Source organism: Homalodisca vitripennis, unplaced genomic scaffold, assembly GCF_021130785.1.
Source record: "Homalodisca vitripennis isolate AUS2020 unplaced genomic scaffold, UT_GWSS_2.1 ScUCBcl_143;HRSCAF=1370, whole genome shotgun sequence".
Taxonomy (NCBI): Eukaryota; Metazoa; Arthropoda; class Insecta; order Hemiptera; family Cicadellidae; genus Homalodisca; species Homalodisca vitripennis.
Genome location: NW_025776247.1, coordinates 27,992 through 51,163, shown reverse-complemented (window position 1 = coordinate 51,163; position 23,172 = coordinate 27,992). Strand labels below are relative to the sequence as shown.

The window sequence follows — 23,172 nt, the reverse complement described above, 5'->3', positions numbered from 1 at the left end:
ACCTAGTTTTTAAACGCTGCAAAGACAAAATATCTCGCTTCTGGACGATTAAAAGAATGTTGACTGAGCCCCCAAATCTTCAGAGAGTTGACAACACAAAACACTTAGGCCTAACTCTGAGGATCAAGGCCTCTCTCCTGGAGCAATCACACCGACCAACTGTGTTCAAGGCTTAGCTCTGCAATCTTTGCAATGAAGAGGATTAAATCCATTGGTACCTCTATCGCTTTGAAAGCCGCATATCACGCTCTGTTCGAATCACATGTTCGATATGGAATAACTCTGTGGGGAAGTTCATCTGCCGGCAACCTTCATCGTGTCCTGGTATTACAGAAGCGGGTTATGCGGATCATGGCAGGACTACAAGCCACAAGAATCTTGTAGAGAGGCTTTTAAATCTTTTGAGATACTCACAGTAGTGTCCATATACATCATCGAGGTAATCACCCACGCCTCAAGAGAAAGATTACCAAGGGTTGGTGACGTCAACAGCTACACAACAAGACGGGCAAATGATATATCCCTTCAAGCGCATAGAACAACCCTTTACACCAAGAAGCCTTCCTATAGCGGTGCAAGACTCTTTAACATGCTTCCAGAAAACTTTAAAACATGTGACTCTAAAACTCTGAAGAAAAGACTGCACAGCCTGTTGATAAACTCTACAATTTATAGTTTTGAATGAGTTTTTTAATTCTGTTAATGCTATTATTTAAGACATGTATGTGTATGTATATGCATTCATATATTTTTTCCTCATATATATTTTATTTTACAGAAATGTTAGTTAATATCAAATTTTAAAGACATTTTCTCTTTGCATTTATAATAGTTTTAAACTAGTGTACCTACTTCTTGATGAAATCAATTTTTACTGCATGTGTTGACTCTGTAACCATTCTTGATGAATGTGTGAATAAAGATATTATTGAATTGAATTGAAAAACTCAATGTTGCAAAATGTCCTGCTGTATATCAGTTCGTAAGTTTCATTGACATCTTGACGGTTGTAATATCCAATAATATGATATCAAATCCTATTTCAAATAAAAGTTTTGAAAGCCAAAAGCATAACCTCCACAACACATTGTTTGGAAAAGTTAAATTTATCTTAAATTTAAACCATTTGGGTATTTTGATTTTAACAGTAATTGATGTGCCTGTTCGAGATTTTTTAATTTTAATCTATTTAAATTTTCTTTAGGACAATATATATTTCAGACTTGTCTTGTATTAGCTCTAGATTTTCTGAGCAGTTAAAGACTTTTTTCAGTCGGAAACCTGTTAAAATGTGTTTAGATATTTTTTTCTGTATATTTTAAATTTTTAGAGTACTCCTCATACCACCAAAGAGTCTACGTGGGCTTTGCTTTCTTGGGGATTTAGGTATGATCCGTTCCACTGATGAACTAAGGCATAAACGCCTTTTTATAAATTATAAACCCCTTTTTAGTATTAGAAGACGGAAACATCACTTCAAGTGGATTCCAGATCTTCAATTGCATTTCTTGTTTCCGGGTGTTTTAAATAAAGCACAAGGAAAATCAAGACTTAAAAGCTTTACTGTGACAAGATTTTCAGTGGTATTAGGTACTTACAAAAAGACAGACGCCTTTCGACGCAGTACTCTCTTGACACGTCAAGGTTACTCAGTTTACCTCAGTGATGGGGTTAAGTTGGATACCGCCTTCATTAATGTATCTTAATTAATGTGAGGATAAGAGTAATATACACATTTAAATCCTGAAAAATATGTATTTAATATTTTGACTATAGATATTAATTATACCGTATTATAATACACATACAATTGGTTAAAATGAATTTAAAACAAATATTTTAGATAAATAAGATTTGTTACAAGTAAGATATAAAAAATATTTTCAAGCTTTTTGAAAGGCTATGGTTGTTCACTTTTAAACCAACTTCAATAATGATATTTGACATTTTAAAATCTCTTTCTGTCCTAAATTTGGTTTAGACCTAATGTTCTATTCAGCGCGTTTATAAAATGTTTGGTTAATATAGTATTAAACATTCAAATGCTGTATAAATTGCAGTCATTTAAGAAATTTTAATTTCGAAATGTATGTACTTGAAATAATTGGGTACCTATAGTTTTTATATAGAAAATTATTTTGAACACTGCACGTGCAATTTAGGCATTTTGTATTGATGGCCACACAAAACTGGCTGAAGATAAAAATGTGAACTTGTAAAACATGTTCATGAGTTGAAGCTTTAGGGAATGGCCTGCTTTTATTTATCCTGCGGAAACTTCCGAGACAAGGATAGAAATTTCACCTGATAAATTTGAAAACGTTGCTACCCTTAATTGTAATGTGAGAGCTCGGGATGTTAACGGAAGGATAGCAGAAGGGCTGATGGACCCTTAGGGCTGCCTTTATCTTGGTTATTGTTTGTATTTGCCTTTCTCCAAAAGAGAAAGTGCCGCAAAGATTATTCTGGCACTAGCCAAATCCGTTATTGAGATATCCTGCATCCATCTACCCCATCTTCGTTATTGCTCAGCCCAATGCCATGCACCATAGTGTCATGACGTAGTTGATCACGACGTTTTAGTAGAAATATGGAGACGGCCAGTATCAGGGGTACTGCTTTAAATTGGTTCCATACTTAAAAAAAACAATCAAATAAAAGTTAGAAATAACACTGTACTAGGCGATAAATGCCTATCGAAATTAGGATTACCACAGGGTTCGGTTCTCCCATCGAACTTATTCAAAATGTATACCATTTGCTGACGATGCTTTCTTGTAACTAGCAGACAATGGGGTAAGAGTTCGAGGTAGTATCGAACATGACGTAATTTTGGTGTATTAAAAAACAAAAACCTATCGGTGTTCCATTTTAGTAAATCACTGAATCAAGTACCACAATAGAATTATTTATTACAGAAATATACACGTACGCACGCATTAAGCACTCTGTAAATTACTCTTTTCATTCCAGACTACAATATGAGCTTCAATTCGATGGGTGGGGGGGGGGTGGAGTGGTGAGAGGGGCTCATGCACTCCTTGAGTAATACAATTAGCATCACGCAAAAGCATATTATAAGAATAACTCTATTCACACATTAACGGCATATACATATAAAATCTCTTTTAATGAATTAAATATTCTAATTTTAAAAAATCTGTGTATTTTTAAAGCTAAAATTGTTTTACAGGCGAAGCGGAAATAGACGCACAGAAATCTTTATTTTAGATCAAGAGGCACAGTTCAAACATTTTTTGGTCAGGCCAAAAATAACAAACCTTCATTTCGAGAACGTTTTTGTATTCGAGTCAAGTTTACTACCGAATAGAATTGCAGCTATTGATAATATAAACTCTTTTGTTAGTGTACTTAAGAATTGGCATATGGAGTTGATTGATGTAACTTTTTTGTTGATTAAGGGTTACGAAAGGGTGTATAACTATACAGACATAAGAGTCCTAACATGTTATAGTTAGTGATTGCTAAGGGTGATAAGATCAACATGTCAAAGTGCGCATACTGCAGATACTGCTAACTTATCAGCGAAGGCCATTAGTAAAAACTAGCTCCCTTTTATTGATAACCAACGTGTACTTGAAGTGACATTTATTCATCTCAATACTGTAATGGAACTATGTTGAATAACTGAACAATAATAATAATTAATGTTATTATATTTGATATTGGGGTTGCCAATGTAAAAATGAAGCTTCATTCAACATTTTGAGTCTGTAGCTTATTCCTTCTTGAGATATCTTGCATACATAGGAAGAATATCAAGATAGAAAGTCAAATGGGACACTTTGCCAATCCCCTTGACATTGTGCTATTAATACAACGATTAATTTTTCAACTTTCTGAAATTGAATAGTACTGAGTTATAAGTATCACTGTTATAAAGTATAATGCAGTTGGGGAACTTGGCACAGGATCTGGCCGTTTCAGAGGGTGGAATATTCCCAGAAGGTAGGGGTTGTGTTTAGTATGGTTAGGTCTCATCTCTGCTGTTTAAGGGAATAAAGGCAAGCATCTGTAGGAACGACTATATGGTATTTAATAGGCAAAAACATATAATCACGAATATTTGGAATATGATTGATTGATTTATCCACTAATCCCACGTGTAAGATTTTTTGAATAAATTTGTATACACTTCACCATATGTTCTACACTACTGACTCTGTGAATAGAATAAGAGGTCTTAGTATGGCGAATCAAATTTCAAGAATCATGACTCCAACATTCATAGTTTACTTGTATGTTCGGCTGCAATATGCAGGCTGTGACAGAAGGGTAATCGCTGTGATTTATTAAAAACGTAGTTACAGTTACGCTAGTGAAAATATAAGTTGTGTTTCACAGTTATTATTTTAATATCAATGCACACTTTTTGTTTCAGATAATGGAACCTGAAATTCCATCGTGGCTGAATGACGGATATTTGGCTACTGTCCTTCAAGGTGGAGAAAACAAAAGTCCTAAAGTTACTGTTACTAACTTCACCACAAAGTCAGCTCTACCTCTGGACGAGAACTATGGCAGTAACATCTTCAGAATGAGTGCAGAGTATAAAATTGGTGAATCTCCTGAGGAACATACAACGTCTCTTATCATTAAAACTCCTCTTACGAAAGGGTTCCTGAAAGAATATGCAGAAAAGGCAGATATCTTTAACAGAGAGCAAAGGTTCTATAGTGAAGTATTATCGCAGTTGTACAAAAAAGCACAGTTTGAATTTGGCCCAAAGGCTTTCTACAGCCCCGATAGAAATAGGTTAATTCTGCAGGATCTGAAAGTGGAAGGCTACGTCATGGCCAGCAGAGCTAAACAACTGAATTTTTCTCACTGCAAGTTAGTTATGACTTCTATAGGGAAATATCACGCAACTTCCATATTATTGCATAACGAAAACTCAAAGCTTGTTGAAGAAGCCGGCTCAGAGAGGTTGTACTACGATGAAGGTCCTTTTAAAAAGGAGGTGAAAGGATGGGTTGAAACTTCTTTGAGGTTAGTAAGTGATGTTCTGAAAGAAATGAAAGGATATGAACACTTTGGAGATTTGATGCTCAGCAAAGTTGACGGGATCTGGGAGTACCTTGTGAAGGTATTCAAACCTAGAAAACAGGCAGTGAATGTTCTCAACCACGGGGATTTGTGGGTGAACAACATGTTGTTCAAATATAACAGCTCTGGAACACCAGATGCTGTGAAGTTGGTCGACTTCCAGTACCCAAGGTATTCATCTCCAGCAGTTGACCTCATCTACTTCATCTGGACTAGTGCGGACGAGGGTGTTCGAGAAACCAAGCAGGAGGAAACTGCTCGACATCTACCTGCAGACTTTGAACTCCACCTTGGAAGAGCTGGGGTGTCAGGAGCGGCTAACTGCAGAAGAGTTGCGGCAGGATCTGAGAGCACTGGCGGACTGGGTCCTCGTCCTGATTTGTCAGCTGCTACCCACAGTGCTTTGCGAGCCTAAAGACGTCATCAAGACGGAAGATTTCAAACAGGAAGATTTTGATCCTGAAAAACCAGATGAAAGAATAGAGAAACGGTATCAAGGGAAGCGATTCAAAACTGCTCTACCGACAGTTCTCCGGCAATACCAGTCTTGGGCGTCTTCTTAGAGAGCGAAGCATGTGTTACTGTCGGACGACTCTAATTGAAAACTTAAAATATTAAATGGTATTACGTTCTAAGTTACAATAGCTAGTACAATAGTTTTTGGACAACCTCGAAATACAATAAATACTTTTTTATACGTAATTGACGCTACGTATACAAATGTTTCTTTTTTATTACCTCTATCGCACTTATTACTTATTATTTTAAAGAATAGTTATTTAATATTTTGTTTTATTATATTATTTTTTTAAGTAAGTTTTGTCTTTTACCTGTAGTGCTTGATGTAGTTTATTCGCTATAATGTTACAAAATAAATTAGATGGTCCTAAATTTTTCCATCTCGTATATAAATTAATAAAAATATAAATGATTTATATAAGACAGTATATTTAACTTTTTTAATGTCATTAATGTATCATCCACTTTTCAGAAAGTCAGTCCTTGAGGAGTTGATGACAGAACTTAAATATGTACAAAGTCTAGTCAATTAAAACAATATTTATTTAAAACAACATTTTTGTAAAATGTCGCATTACAAGAAACGTAAATTTTCTAAATTAAGTTAGATATATTAATTTATACATACATATTACATAAACCTAACTGAAAAACTATTTCAAAATTTTAAAGTTTTGACATTTTGTGACATATGTAGAGTCTTATAACAAAACTCTTTAACCCCTCCAACGTACTTATAAATATTTTTAAGAAAGACTCACTCATTTAAAATGTGGACATGTTTTTATAGGTGAACAATTTTTACTTGTAAATTGTGAAAATAGCTACAAAGTCGTAAACAAACGATTCCATTCTTTTTTATTGTCGCTTGATGAATCCCTAGTACACATTATTCTTTCCTTCAAATGAAGCTGATGACCGTAAAAATTGTGTCCCCGGACTACCAATATTTGTACATGCCGTATTTTTTTAATGACTACTTCTTATAAAATTTAAACGTAAATATCTTAAAAGTAGCATTCAATAACAAATTAAGTTATGTTTTATTTCCCATTCATTACAGATCAAAAGAAATTAAGTTTAATGAAATCGGTTGATAAATGTAATAGTTCTTTCACCTATAACAATATTCAATCAGCTGTTTAAAATTTAGGCGCACTTATAACCTGATTTAAACATTGCATTGTTGCATTGTGATAGTTTTAACCAATAATAATTGCAGGATTTATTTTTTTTCAATTAAAACATACTAGTATAAAATCAAAATAAAACTATTTAGTAGTGGATATTTTTCTTTTCAATTTAACTATTTTTTAATCTGGAGCACCTTACGTTAAACTACTGATATTCCTATGTAAATGCAGTTTTTATTTTTGTGGTTTATTAATAAAATTGATCTTAATGTGAAAAATGTGTTCTGTATGTAAAATATCTATTTTCTGTTATTAAGATATTGGGTCATAAAGCAATATACCAAATTTTAACTTTTATCAAGGCGTTCACAAATTAAAAATTGTTAGACATTTAAAATGGTTCTGTTGGGTAAATTTTGAACATTTAAAAGTTTGAATATGATTTTAAATAGCTTATACGATTAGTTCCTGGATATTTGGTTATATCTGAAAGGGTTGGTAGAGAGTTCGAGTACAATTACTCTGTATACGCTCTGAAAGCTTGCGTTTGTGTGCAAGATTTCAGGTTGGTTTTGTGTTAAAATAATTCTTAAGATTTCAGTATTTGATATTGAAACATTTAAGACTAATGGAGAGAGCCCTGAAGCTGAGGTCCATAGGAGTTTTTAAAGTCTAAACTCAGAAGGAATACTATCCTTAACTCCACCGGTGCTCTATATTTAATAAACAACTTTAATTAGCAAGATGAATGGTATTATATTTTTTTTAAAGATTTGAACTACTAACAAGTAGAATAAAGTTTTGAATTCATCATGCGCACTGTATGTTGAGAAGTTAGACAATAATTATATAAAAACAATTTTCAGCATCATTTTATAATATTAAGTTTGCAACGTCCTTTAGAAGAACATTACGAAGTTATTTTTTGGCGGTGGGTGGATTGTGATGGAAACAAGAGTTTTCGTTATAATAAATCAGTACACTAAGTTTCGAGATCGGAAATCTGATTTCCCCCCCAGATGGATAATCTTTCGATATGTGTCATTTTAGGTATGCACCTGAGGAAGAGTTCAGATTGGAAATCTTGAAACGTTGTGTTACTGATTTCTTGTACCACTGAACGGTGATAAATATCCAGAAAATCCTTCACTTTACGAAGTAATTGTTGATTCAAACCTCACAATTCTATCTTTCCATTTGGTTGGATTTTTCATGGTAAGCTACGGCATTCACCATTATTACTCTTCCCGTACTTCTATTTTGATTGCCCATGTTCCTTAGTCAGAACTATAAGCTACCCTTGGAAAATACAAAGATTAAGGGTAAATAGGAAATAGCTTCTCCTACTTTGTACGTACACTTGCCAAAAAATAAAATTAATTTGGAGTATAATGTTTTTGCACGCATTAACAAGAAATTTAATTAAGAAATCCTTTATGATCCAAATAGACAAAGTGAGCTAAACAAATTTTGATTTCAATCTCGACGTAAAATCCAAATCGCTGCTCACTGAAGCTAAATGCAGATAAGGATGTTCGGAGCAAATATTTGCTCTCTTACTGGATGCTCCACAATTCGGCAGGCACTGGGTGTGTAAACATCAGCCAATCAGGCTATGCCAATAGTCGTTACCGCTCTCATATACAAACTCCCTTTTTAGCTATCTCAGAACCTATACCCCATCCCCCAGCAGATGCAACCCTTGTTAAAGCAGATGCAAACGATTTGAGTTTGGAAAATATGTTTTAATTCAAATTCATAGCTCTTTGAGATAACTTCCCTTGACACGGAAATAAAGAAAATTTATGTATAACTGAGAGAGAAATGATAGTGTGGACTTTATACCATTGCGTAATCATGCCTAAATAAAAACGGTAGAAGATAAAGGTTACATGATGTACATGAGTTTATGTAGACATGTTATGTTATTGAAGTGACATATTATTTTTTAAGATGAATTTCGTCGAGATAAATGTATTTAAAAACATGTCACTTTCTTAAATTATATTAAGATTAATAATAAAATGTTCTTAATAAAAATCATCAATGAATAAAAAAACATGTCACTCTTTAAAGCTATAACTCATGCACATACTAACATACTATAAACAATTTTAGTTTTGATCTTCACCAGTTTTCATTTAGGCCTGGTTACGAATTTTCCTACATTTCCGATTTTAAATGGCTCCAATCTCACGTAGAGTGGTTAAAATATTATTTTATACTTTTTCTGTGTTCAGGAAAGTTAAACCGATAAGCTATGAATTTAATATAAAACATATTTTTTAAATCCAAACTCTATTGTACCACATTAATACAGGTATAAGACAACAACACTATGTGCTGGTGTTATATGATAAGTGCCGTAATATGTTGAATTACAGTACATTCATTTTACGTCTAGTATTATTAACGTACTACCATAAGGAAAATGAACGGTTTATGTCACAATCATTGTCATTGTCATTTTCAAAATGTGTCTTTACAAGGTGTCCACAAACACTTGATCAAATTCACTACATGATTCGCTAGATTAAAATAAACAAGACACGTAATGTACATATCTTGGTCTATCATTGGAGAAAGTAGTTGTACATCACGTAACCACACATGTTTCAGTTCAATTAAAAAAGTCTTTAGGTATAACAAACTAAGTCAAAATAAATCCATAAAATTTTTCAGCCAAGTGTAAATACTGTACGCGTGGCTAATAATCACAAAACTTACTGCCTGTAAAGTATTTATAAGAAAGCAATATAAGTTTGTCATCTTGAAAATGCCACTTATAAACTATAAGGGGGACTTTAGTCTACACAATTCAATAGAGTAACAAATAATAAAAGTTTAGTACTAATTAAAATCTACAACAAAGTAAAAATGAAAGAAAGCAGCCAAATAAATGTCAGATTTAAATATACCTACTGTCCGGTTTAATGGTTAAGAAATCTGAGGTTAAGTGAAACTGTGAGTGGCTCTTATTTCAGGGTTTGCGCTTATAGGAGCACTTCCGGTTAACGCAGGAAAACTGTGGAAACGTTTTGAATTAATTATTTTTTCGATGCCAAATTTAAGTTAGATGCTATGGATCGTTAAGCAATATATATATGCTATGTATAAAAGAAAGCGCCTACTTTCGTGCTCATATTTCACTTCATTTCAGCGAATAGTCCTTAATTTTTAGCTGTTCATTACTAGTTCATATTAAATTTGTTTGCTCAACCAAGAAAGTAAACATACTCAGATTTAAGAAGCCTACTTCTATCAAAAGACAACTAGGGGTTTTTAACAGTCTGTAAGTTTACGGGAATAATAATAATAATTCCTCTAATGCATTTTGACAATAAAACGTTGCATTGCAAAAGTCAGTTTGATATTATTAATTCGTACTTTATACCCCACAATACTCATTCAAACATAATAATCTCTTGCCCATTCACGCTAACTTCAATAAAACATGAGACTCGGGGCTTTAAATGGTTAATTCTTATTTAGATTTTGATTCTCCCAGCAGCCAGTTATCAACAGAATAAAACGAATTTGACAACAGTAGTTTTATAGTAAAGGTTAGATAATAACTTTGACTGTTATATCTTTATTAAAATGCTGACTAAGCATTGCATACTTAATATTTGCTAAAAGGAACAGTTATAAGTACATTCTAAAAGTAAAACTGTTAGTTTTCTTATCTGGATATATTTTTATTGTCCGCTTAACAACGGTTGGAGTAAAGTTTGAAATAAGAATTGATGTTACTATCAAGCTTTACTGTATGCTTTATACTGTATAAGTATATAGGGTCAGTATCGACCTCTACTAGTACAACCGTATGTTAGCGTTAACAGTTAATCTGCTACCTATTCTGGGTATACATATATGGGTTAACACTATAAATGTAAACAAGTTGAAAATAGTGATTAATTAAAATACGGTTGTGATGTCGTTAACAATGTTGACACAGAACAGTCACTTAATAATTTTTGTTTGCTGTAATGTAACTTTAAAGACGAAGATGGGATTTTTCGAAACCCCAGAGACCGTAGTCCGGAGAGATTTTCGAAATGAGAATATGCCTATATGTTACACAGAGACCATAAAAATACCCTTCAGTTTAATCGGTAGAATGGTTTACGAGTGGAATCGTAACAAATAAAAAAGTCAATTTCGCATTTATAATATTAGTCACGATATGTGTGATAAAGTATCAGTTTGTAAAAACGATGAACATTTGTGAATTCAACTATTTTTATGGTCGTAATAGACGCACAAACATTACTTTGTCGAGTAACAGTAGTAACTGCAACCAAACAGTAACATCTATCAGAGTTGATTAGACTAAACATGTTAGAACAAGCAAGTCAATGAGCACCCTGCCATTGGCTGATAAGTGGGATGTAGAACATGGCTAGCCTTGGCTCTCACACAACTACTATAATTAGCGGAGTTAGGTTGGGCTAATACTGAGATTAATGATCACAATAAACGGTATTATTGGATACTATTCGAGAGGCTGGAAAATTGTATTTCTATTTGTCTCTTTGTCTGTCCAAACGATATCTCGAAATAATTACTTTTATATATATACATTAAATTTTTTTTTATAAATGGCAATAGTCTTATTTAATTTCAATAAACATTGAATCGCAAAAAGTACTTGCTCCGCCGGGACTCGAACCCGGATCTCTCACTTGCCGGGTGAATGTGCTACCATTACACCACAGAGCGCTTACTTTTTCCGATTCAATTATTTTGTATTTGTCCGTATCTGTCACATATGCGTTTAAATAAGCAAACTAACATATGATCGGAAGACCAAATATCTGTCAAATGACTTTTTTTATTTACATTAAATTTTTTTTTTTATAAATGGCAATAGCCTTATTTAATTTCAATAAACATTGAATCGCAAAAAGTACTTGCTCCGCCGGGACTCGAACCCGGATCTCTCACTTGCCGGGTGAATGTGCTACCATTACACCACAGAGCGCTTACTTTTTCCGATTCAATTATTTTGTATTTGGCCGTATCTGTCACATATGCGTTTAAATAAGCAAACTAACATATGATCGGAAGACCAAATATCTGTCAAATGACTTTTTTTATTTACATTAATTTTTTTTTTTTTTTTAATAAATGGCAATAGCCTTATTTAATTTCAATAAAAATTGAATCGCAAAAAGTACTTGCTCCGCCGGGACTCGAACCCGGATCTCTCACTTGCCGGGTGAATGTGCTACCATTACACCACAGAGCGCTTACTTTTTCCGATTCAATTATTTTGTATTTGGCCGTATCTGTCACATATGCTTTTATATATATATATATATATACATATATATATATATATATATATATATATATATATATATATATATATATATATAATATTTCACTGAGTTCGATGATGGTTCATGTCACTCCATGCAATTTGGCTAATCGTTAGCGAACCTTTTTACGTTGGTGTTATAGAAACCATAATGGCAATGATAAAATCAGGGAAAAAATCCATTTCTAAAAAAGACAAATTTCTCATGCAAGTTAATGAAAAATATACTTGTAACATGATTAAATGTTATAGTTAAACGACTAATCTGTTTAATAATTTAATAACTTTATTATGTATATTAAGTCCAATGTAACCACATCACTAATTGACAAACTGAAATCAGGACTTCCAAAGAACCTAAGATTGGAATTTTTAATAGCAATGTAGAGATAGTAGAAGTAAAGTTTTACATCAAATTTAAATCTAAAGGTGACCTCGTACGGCAGTTATCGTACGTACAGACAGACAGAAATCGGATTTATTCAACAATAACAAGCGAGAGACGCTTCACTTAGTGCTCAGCCGATAGGAAGTATTCTATATCTGAACTGCAAGAACGACATATAAGGAAAAATTACAATCTAATATGCTGTAAAATTAACAAATGCCAGGGATATAGCAAACTAAAATAATGTAAATTAATCAATATTATATTAAAAAGACTGTGCGAATTAGCTGTGTCTCAATTCTTCAAATTGAAAATATCTCGCTCACATTACATCAATCTCTGTGAAATTGGACGTGAAAATATCACCCTTTTAGGAGTGACAAATTAAATTCGGAAAGTACGTTGCTTGTACACATTAGAATAGTTAGAGTTAGAGTAAAAAGTAAAAGAGTTAGAGTAATGCAGACAAACTGAGGAGACTACATCACCGAGATGAATAATGGAGGAACACATTGCGTCACTCTGTGTGAGATTGGACGTGAAGATATCACCCTCTTAGGAGTGGCAATGTAAACTCGGAAAGTACGTTGCTTGTACACATTAAAATAGTTAGAGTTAGAGTAAATGTAAAAGGGTTAGAGTAATGCAGACAAACTGAGGAGACTACATCACCGAGATGAATATTGGATGAACACATTGCGTCACTCTCTGTGAGATTGGACGTGAAAATATCACCCTCTTTGGAGTGACCATGTAAACTCAGAAAGTACGTTGCTTGTACACATTAGAATAGTTAGAGTTAGAGTAAATGTAAAAGGGTTAGAGTAATGCAGACAAACTGAGGAGACTGCATCATCGTGATGAATAATGGATGAACACATTGCGTCACTCTCTGTGAAAGTTACAACCTTTTTTGTATGATAAAGTAAAGCGTGAAAGTGAGTTGTATGTATGTAGTAGCACTCTTTGTAAGATTAAATTTAATGTTTCTAACCTCTTCGATATAAAAATAGTTATCTCCAATCTCTTGAAGATCACTCTGTATAAACACCACTTTCAATCTGGCTCTTTAAGCGTTAAATTATTGCCTAATAAATCATTTATTAAGTCAAAAATATTAATATCTATGAGTAATAATAAAAAATGTATAGTTTTGGTTTATTCCGCCATATATTTTCCCTCTCCACCACATACCTACTTACATATTACTTTTCTTACACCTCTTTCACTCGAAGCAGTTATAGACCACATATCATCTTATCATCTTATAAGCGGCTCGATATATGACCGAAATTCGAAGAAATGATTTTCATTATACAGAGAGAAATTAACTTATAAGATTGAAACCCGTTGATCCCGAAATTATTGAACACACTACATCACTTAAACAAAATTGTAACTACAAGTTTAAATGGAGTTGGAATCCTGTAGGCGTTATTCCTACCTACAATATATGGCAGTAAGTTTATGAATATATATATATATATACACCATATTTATATATAATGTATTAATTTATATATATATATATATAAATAAATTTCGTCATATAGTTTATATATAATGAAGATGTATTTTCGAAAATCCTATCAATAACCCTTGAAAATGATTCAGTACAATAATGAAGGAGTTAGAGGCGGAGTTGTGGAGAAACTGTTATAAAATTATAAGTTCCGCAACAATCTCTCAATCACGCCGAGACGGCTGGGAACGAAGTAGTTATCTCCTTAACTTGTGTTTTGTTACCAACAGAACTCAGCAAACTAGTTAGAGTATCAGCCCAGATTCTTAACGATTAAATTATCTCTATACTGTGTCTCAATCAATGTAGAACTTGGATTTGCGGGTGGGGATGAATTAGATTGAAGAGCATACTAAAACGGTGGAGTGGGGGATTCAATAAAATTTATCAGACCTAACTTGCAATTTATTAGATATATCTAATTCATTGCTTAACATTTGATTATTGCATATTCTTTCAACCTCATACATCTTTTCATAAGTGTCTTAGAAAATGCCAGTATTTATCATAATAACTCTTGAAAAAATCACAGAACGAATTAGAAATTTTGGGTGAGTTTTGTTAACATATTACAGAGCTGAAGAGATACATGGAGGTCAATTAAATGTCACTCTTACCTTAGTGTAGACAATTAGCTCATTACCGTTGATAAAACTGTTCAGACCTGCAGAGCTACATGGGAATGGGAGCCTCTTGCTTGTAACTCTTACCTGAGCGTGGACAAGAAGCTCATTACCGTTGATAAAACAGTTCAGATCTGCAGAGCTACGTGGGAATTGGAGCTACTTGCTTGTAACTCTTACCACAGCGTGGACAAGAAGCTCATTGCCGTTGATAAAACTGTTCAGAGCTGAAGAATTACATGAGAATGGGAGCTACTTGCTTGTAACTCTTACCACAGCGTGGACAAGAAGCTCATTACCGTTGATAAAACTGTTCAGACTTGCAGAGATACATAGGAATAGGAGCCACTTGCTTGTATCTCTTACCTGAGCGTGGACAAGTAGCTCATTACCGTTGATAAAACTGTTCACAGCTGCAGAGCCACATAGGAATAGGAGCCACTTGCTTGTATCTCTTACCTGAGCGTAGACAAGTAACTTATTACCGTTGATAAAACTGTTCAGACTTGCAGAGATACAAAGGAATAGGAGTCACTTGCTTGTATCTCTTACCTGAGCGTGGACAAGAAGCTCATTACCGTTGATAAAACTGTTCTGACTTGCAGAGATACATAGGAATAGGAGACACTTGCTTGTATCTATTACCTGAGCGTGGACAAGTAACTTATTACAGTTGTTAAAACTGTTCAGGTTTGCAGAGATACATAGGAATAGGAGCCACTTGCTTGTATCTCTTACCTGAGCGTGAACAATAACTTATTACAGTTGATAACACTGTTCAGATTTGCAGAGATACATAGGAATAGGAGCCACTTGCTTGTATCTCTTACCTGAGCGTGGATAAGTAACTTATTACAGTTGATAAAACTGTTCAGAACTGCAGAGCTACATAGGAATAGGGGCCACTTGCTTGTATCTCTTACCTGAGCGTGAACAAGTAGCTCATTACAGTTGATAAAACTATTCAGAGCTGCAGAGCCACATAGGAATAGGAGCCAATTGCTTGTATCTCTTACCTGAGCGTGAACAAGAAGCTCATTACCGTTGATAAAACTATTCAGAGCTGCAGAGCCACATAGGAATATGAGCCAATTGCTTCTATCTCTTACCTGAGCTTGGACAAGTAACTTATTACAGTTGTTAAAACTGTTCAGAGCTGCAGAGCCACATAGGAATAGGAGACACTTGCTTGTATCTCTTACCTGAGCGTGAACAAGTAGCTCATTACCGTTGATAAAACTATTCAGAGCTGCAGAGCCACATAGGAATAGGAGCCACTTGCTTGTATCTCTTACCTGAGCGTGAACAAGTAGCTCATTACCGTTGATAAAACTATTCAGAGCTGCAGAGCCACATAGGAATAGGAGACACTTGCTTGTATCTCTTACCTGAGCGTGAACAAGTAGCTCATTACCGTTGATAAAACTATTCAGAGCTGCAGAGCCACATAGGAATAGGAGCCACTTGCTTGTATCTCTTACCTGAGCTTGGACAAGTAACTTATTACAGTTGTTAAAACTGTTCAGACTTGCAGAGATACATAGGAATAGGAGCCACTTGCTTGTATCTCTTACCTGAGCGTGGACAAGTAGCTTATTACCGTTGATAAAACTGTTCAGAGCTGCAGAGCCACATAGGAATAGGAGCCACTTGCTTGTATCTCTTACCTGAGCGTGAACAAGTAGCTCATTACAGTTGATAAAACTATTCAGAGCTGCAGAGCCACATAGGAATAGGAGCCACTTGCTTGTATCTCTTACCTGAGCGTGAACAAGAAGCTCATTACCGTTGATAAAACTATTCAGAGCTGCAGAGCCACATAGGAATATGAGCCAATTGCTTCTATCTCTTACCTGAGCTTGGACAAGTAACTTATTACAGTTGTTAAAACTGTTCAGACTTGCAGAGATACATAGGAATAGGAGCCACTTGCTTGTATCTCTTACTTGAGCGTGGACAAGTAACTTATTACAGTGTTGTTAAAACTGTTCAGAGCTGCAGAGCCACATAGGAATAGGAGCCACTTGCTTGTATCTCTTACCTGAGCGTGGATAAGTAACTTATTACAGTTAATAAAACTGTTCAGATTTGCAGAGATACATAGGAATAGGAGCCACTTGCTTGTATCTCTTACCTGAGCGTGGACAAGTAACTTATTACAGTTGTTAAAACTGTTCAGACTTGCAGAGTTACATAGGAATAGGAGCCACTTGCTTGTATCTCTTACCTGAGCGTGGACAAGTAGCTCATTACCGTTGATAAAACAGTTCAGAGCTGCAGAGCCACATAGGAATATGAGCCACTTGCTTGTATCTCTTCCCTGAGCGTGGATAAGTAACTTATTACAGTTAATAAAACTGTTCAGATTTGCAGAGATACATAGGAATAGGAGCCACTTGCTTGTATCTCTTACCTCAGCGTGGACAAGTAACTTATTACAGTTGTTAAAACTGTTCAGACTTGCAGAGATACATAGGAATAGGAGCCACTTGCTTGTATCTCTTACCTGAGAGTGGACAAGTGACTTATTACAGTTGTTAAAAACTGTTGAGACTTGCAGAGATACATAGGAATAGAGCCACTTGCTTGTATCTCTTACCTGAGCGTGGACAAGTAACTTATTACAGTTGATAAAACTGTTCAGATTTGCAGAGATACATAGGAATAGGAGCCACTTGCTTATATCTCTTACCTGAGCGTGGACAAGTAACTTATTACAGTTGTTAAAACTGTTCAGACTTGCAGAGATACATAGGAATGGGAGCCACTTCTCCCATCTCAGTATCTCTGAACAGTTTTATAAAAAGAGAGTTAGTTGTATATTGTATGATATATAAATTAATGACTTATTACTCTTGAAGTATATAATAATTTTCTTGTCCCCAATGAATACTTTACAAGTTACTGTACAACCGTGGATGGAACTACAAAAAAATAGCCCAATTGGCTTTATATGGTTATGCACTATTGGCATCGATATTAACTATCAAAATAATCTATCTGATCAATTAAATAATAACTGAATCGTGACTGTCATATTGTTTATCACATACTTGACTTATCACAGGTATATACGTCGAATACAACCTCAGTCGCTCAGAGATAAGCAGTGAATTAGGAGTCAAAGCAATAGCCTACTTTTGATTGTCTGCATATTGGTGAGTATTTAACTTATAGAATATAAATATGGATTTTTACGGTTAGAAGATTCTTTAATATTAGTTTAGGCATAATCATCTGAAAACATGCCTGCCCTATTGTGTTTTGTGTATTTAAGTTGGTCGCCTGGTAACAAATTCATGTCACGGTATCAAATCCACTCTCTCATGTTTTCGACTCACAAATGTGTAAGAACAGGAATGAGTATACGAGTACAAAGAACGTAATTTATGTAACTTTTATCTTTACTCATTAATAACATGAAAAATGAAGCTTAGGCCATGACAGTTATTTTGGATTCACAAAACAAAACGATAAAACGTCAAACTAACCTTGCAACTAAACAAATATCTAGGTTTTTTCCAATAACACTAATTAATTCTTACTAGACACTAATGATTGTAATGATATCTATACATAAAATTGCTGATTGGCATTAAAAAGAGGTTTAAAATGTAATCTTTATTATTCTATCCAATTTTATATGAAATGTTCTTATTTTTTTATTCCAAAAGGAATGCTTTTGAAAAAATGTTAAATTGCAATTAGAGCTGCAATAGCTTCGTAAAATGCCAGTTAAACCACACCTAGCTGTTGACGGATTTGTCCTAGTGAGCAAGAAGATTGGTTTATTTTTATTAATTTGAATTGCGTATTTTATATTCAGTATTATGCTTCACACGTTGACTAACTATAGGTTCACATTGTGTCACGTAATAGGCTTCGCTGAGGCTTTCGCTCGTTTAATTAGACTGCACTTGGAACTAAAGCATATATCAGAAAGCGATTTTTTAATTGTCGTCATGAGGACCCGTAACACTAATGTAAAAATTTTCTCTCACACTCAGCCAAATCCTATAGACTGACATAGACCACAATATTCAATGCTGCTTATATAAAAATGAAGCTTCATGTAAAACATTAAGTATGTGGGCAATTCATCGTCGAGATATTATACGGTCAGACAGAAATGAAATTTTACTAACTTCATGCGTGATAGGCTTCGCTTACGCTCAGCCAACTTGTCTGATACGTAGTTATCGTCTTGATAAAGTGTTTGCTAGATAACCCCGAACATCTTATACCTCTTTGCACCTTTACTTACTTGAGTATACAGGTGTAAATTAAGGCCTGATATGCCTCAATATATTCCAAACGGATTGAGATATCGATGTTAAATCTTCGCCATACCTATTAAAATATGTTTTTGGACTTTAAAGGATAAAAATATCCACGCCCCTCTGATTTTCAAAGGGCGTAGTAGAGGTCACTTTACATTTTAAAATTACAACCCCTATCTTGTGACGTGTCATTTGAAAGGTAAATTTAAAAAAAACACAATGACGTGAACAAAACATCTCTATGACGATACTAGCAAAAGCCATGGGCTAGTATATCCCTTACATTTTAATGTCACCTATAAAAAAGACACCTCTTACCAAAACCATGCACACCAGATACAATAGATACTACGTAAAGGAATAGGTAGATACTACCTAAAGGGACCCCTAAAACATATCCAGCATACATTGTGTTGGTATGCGGAAGAAATTAGCACTGTCCCTACAGATTATAATATTTTGTGTTATTTTGCCATAAATTTTGCTAGAAACGGCGTACAGGCATTTTCTAAAATGTAATGCGTTTCTAATGAATAGCCCTTTCATATGACATCTCACAAAATATGGGTTGCAATTTAAAAATTTAAAGTTACCCCCTCTTAACCTCTTTTAAAAAGGGTTTATATCTGTTACACTCCAAAAAGTCCAAAACAGTATTTTAATAGGTATGGTGACAATTTTATATCGATACCTCAATCCGTTTGGAATACACCCAGGCGTACCAGTAATTAATGTACACCCTGTATGTTTTTCATAACTGTACCAATATTGACCAAGAAATGAGATTGTATTAATACAAATGTTAAGTCATTATTGGAACCGGTACTTAAATATATAACTATGTTGGGACGTACGATGACCACACGGTTTAACACGTCACAGTTTGGATCGGAGCTAGAGATATCGCATACTCCAATCCTCTTTACGACTGCATCACTTTTTACCAGTACCAGCCACCTTGTACTGTATCGACTCCCCCCCCCCTATTATGTTTGATAAGATCTTGCACAGGATAGTTACCTCTAACGATGAGTAGAATAAGGCTGAAAAGGGAAAAAAAAAGGAAAATACATAAAAATTAGAACTCTGTTTCCAATGGTTATACAAGATCTAAGTGCTTTCATAAAAGATGTTTAAATGTTTAGATTCTGAAAAAGAAAACGTATGGACAACTGGTAACTAGCAAACTTGATGCAAATCGAAGGAGCTACTAGAAATAATAAACCTAATGTCTTGTAGTTTACAGACACCGTGTTATTACCACATATAGCTTGCTAAGAACCACATGGCAAAAGTTTATCTTTTTGTTCTTAAGATCAGAGTTATAATAGATGAAAAGTAGAGTTTTAAGGTTAGAACTGACATAAATCCTGTTAAAATTATAGAATAAATATTTTACGGACCTACCATCCTATATTAAAAAAATAAGATGGAACTTATTTGTCTGCTAACATTTTTTGTGATATTTGACAATACAATTTTGGAAGACCGTCGATTTTATGAATAAAACTATAAACTATGAAAATTTAACGATTTTTAAATTAAAAAAAAAAAAAAAAAAAAAAAAAATACTTATAAGTGTAGGAGAGATCGTCTTTTTCTGTAAAACATAATTACACGATACGACCAAACAAGGAATAAATTTGTTAATAAGAAAATGGGTTTTTACGCCTAAGAATTTCCAAATTAAGTTCTATTTTGGTAGCTGCTTGTCAGTATTAAAAATCTCTACATTCCTTTAAGGATTATCATTAACCATTTAATTATATATCACACACGCTATATTCGTGGTATTGTGCCTTAAACTGTAGTCCTATCAAGTTTATTACTTTACCCTTTCGTAGAAATAGGATATATGTTATAATAAGCACACATGTACTTAATAATTTCATGTTAAGCCGTAATGGACTTTGTACTGTTTCAGGAAAATGGAGCCCGAAGTCCCATCTTGGCTGAATGAATCATATTTGGCAACTGTTCTCCAAGGCGGGGTAGACCAGGAACCAAGGGTAACGGTGACCAGCTTTACTGCAAAGTCAGCTCTACCTCTAGACCAGAATTATGGAACTTACGTTTTCAGAGTAAAGGTACAATACACACTCGGGGAGTCAGTTGACAAACACGTTATCTCACTAATAATTAAAACACCCGTTTCTCACGGGTTTCTCAGTGAATACATGGAGAAAATTGATCTGTTCAACAGAGAACAAAGGTTTTATGCCGATGTACTATCTCAGTTGAACAAAAGAGTAAAGTTTGAATTTGGCCCTAAGGATTTCTACTGCCCTGACAGAAACAGGTTGGTGCTGAAAGATTTGAACGAAGATGGCTACGTAATGGCCGATAGATCCAAACAATTGGATTTTTCTCATTGCAAATTAGTTATGACGTCCATAGGGAAATATCACGCATCTGCCGTATCCTTACAACACGAAAACTCACAGCTTGTTGAAGAAGCCGGTTCAGAGAGGTTGTACTACGATGAAGGTCCTTTTAAAAAGGAGGTGAAAGGATGGGTTGAAACTTCTTTGAGGTTGGTAAGTGATGTTCTGAAAGAAATGAAAGGATATGAAAGCTATGGAGATTTGATGCTCAGCAAAGTTGACGGGATCTGGGAGTACCTTGTGAAGGTATTTAAACCTAGAAAACAGTCAGTGAATGTTCTCAACCACGGGGATTTGTGGGTGAACAACATGCTGTTCAAATATAACAGCTCTGGAACACCAGTTGCTGTTAAGTTAGTGGACTTTCAGTACCCAAGGTACTCATCTCCAGCAGTTGACCTCATCTACTTCATCTGGACTAGTGCGGACGAGGGTGTTCGAGAAACCAAGCAGGAGGAACTGCTCGACATCTACCTGCAGACTTTGAACTCCACCTTGGAAGAGCTCGGGTGTCAGGAGCGGCTAACTGCCGAAGAGTTGCGGCAGGATCTGAGAGCACTGGCGGACTGGGTCCTCGTCCTGATTTGTCAGCTGCTACCCACAGTGCTTTGCGAGCCTAAAGACGTCATCAAGACGGAAGATTTCAAACAGGAAGATTTTGATCCTGAAAAACCAGATGAAAGAATAGAGAAAAGGTATCAAGGGAAACGATTCAAATCTGCTTTACCAACAGTTCTCCGGCAATACCAGTCTTGGGTATTCTCTTAATGAAAAGGGCGGGATAGAAATTTCAAGCAATCCTGAATTTGTTTTTACGCATATATGAGCTTCTTTTGTAATTAAAATAGATGCCAAAAACAAATTCATCATACCAGTGCTTTTCTTGTATTTGAATATTAAATTTTGTGGTCCCAACTAAAGTATTACTCAAAAGTTAATTTTCTTAAACTGATTTTGAAGCTATTGATTTCAGTTATAGTTTTACTAATCAATGAAAACCATCAGAGCTATAGCTACAAAAATTTATGGATTATATAGGACATGTGTAACTGGCATGTAAACTACAAGAATCATAGTTAAAAATGTATCGGAGATTTTTGTTTTTCACTTGAAAGCAGAAAAAAATGTTCAACATTTATCGGGCAGCACGTATGTTTAAGATGAATATTTATTTTCCAATTAGTCTCAAATGTAGTATAGTTATCAAATAAATGATAAAATATAAAATTTGTTTTGAAAAAGATATGTATATATATATATTTATTATATTTATTCATTATTCATTTTATGTATTCAAAGTTTAGTTGAAATATGTATATATATATATATATATATATATATAATATGTATATATAAATAAATATATATCTTCTCATTAAGAAAAAATAATATATATATATATATATATATATATAATATGTATATATAAATAAATATATAGCCTATCTTCTCATTAAGAAAAAATAATATATATCAACAAAAATGTCTGATTACGTTCATAAACCAATTTAGATTAAATTTAAATCAATTAAATGGGGTTTAATAAATAAAAACTCTCTACGCTGGATTAGACGAAACATAATATTAAGAGTGTAGGTGTGCATTGAATATGTAATTTTTAATAATTTGTAATGCATATAGCAATATGAAAAAAGTGTCTGTAACGATTTACACCATTTTTCCTTTATGGTGCACGAAAATAGACGGATTAGGGTACACTAGCTTGGCTAGACAGGAGATATGATGAATTTACAAATGGAATTGAAAAAAGCAATACGTTTACTGAAGAAGGTTTTTAGAAGATTCTAAACCGTATGTGTAATCTTGGAAAAACTTTAATTACGCCAGATCATGTATTGTGTAAGAGGCTTTACTGAAATTGCATGCTCATGCAGATCTATAGCTCAATCCATTCTCGATACAAACGGATACA

General features: G+C 34.1%; 2 protein-coding genes across 2 annotated transcripts; both read left to right on the top strand.

Moving 5' to 3' along the window:
- Positions 1-4,405: 4,405 nt before the first annotated feature.
- Positions 4,406-5,788, top strand: LOC124370367. Its single transcript, XM_046828654.1, has one exon. The coding sequence runs from the start codon at positions 4,406-4,408 to the stop codon at positions 5,480-5,482; it is 1,077 nt and encodes a 358-aa protein (XP_046684610.1). The 3' UTR covers positions 5,483-5,788.
- Positions 5,789-17,662: 11,874 nt separating this feature from the next.
- Positions 17,663-22,098, top strand: LOC124370366. Its single transcript, XM_046828653.1, has 2 exons — positions 17,663-17,733; positions 20,780-22,098. The coding sequence occupies exon 2, from the start codon at positions 20,784-20,786 to the stop codon at positions 22,005-22,007; it is 1,224 nt and encodes a 407-aa protein (XP_046684609.1). The 5' UTR covers positions 17,663-17,733; positions 20,780-20,783; the 3' UTR covers positions 22,008-22,098.
- Positions 22,099-23,172: the final 1,074 nt, after the last annotated feature.

Bases quoted from the DNA above. Each gene is read 5' to 3' on its own strand.
- LOC124370367 (XM_046828654.1), top strand. From the start codon at position 4,406: ATGGAACCTGAAATTCCATCGTGGCTGAATGACGGATATTTGGCTACT.
- LOC124370366 (XM_046828653.1), top strand. From the start codon at position 20,784: ATGGAGCCCGAAGTCCCATCTTGGCTGAATGAATCATATTTGGCAACT.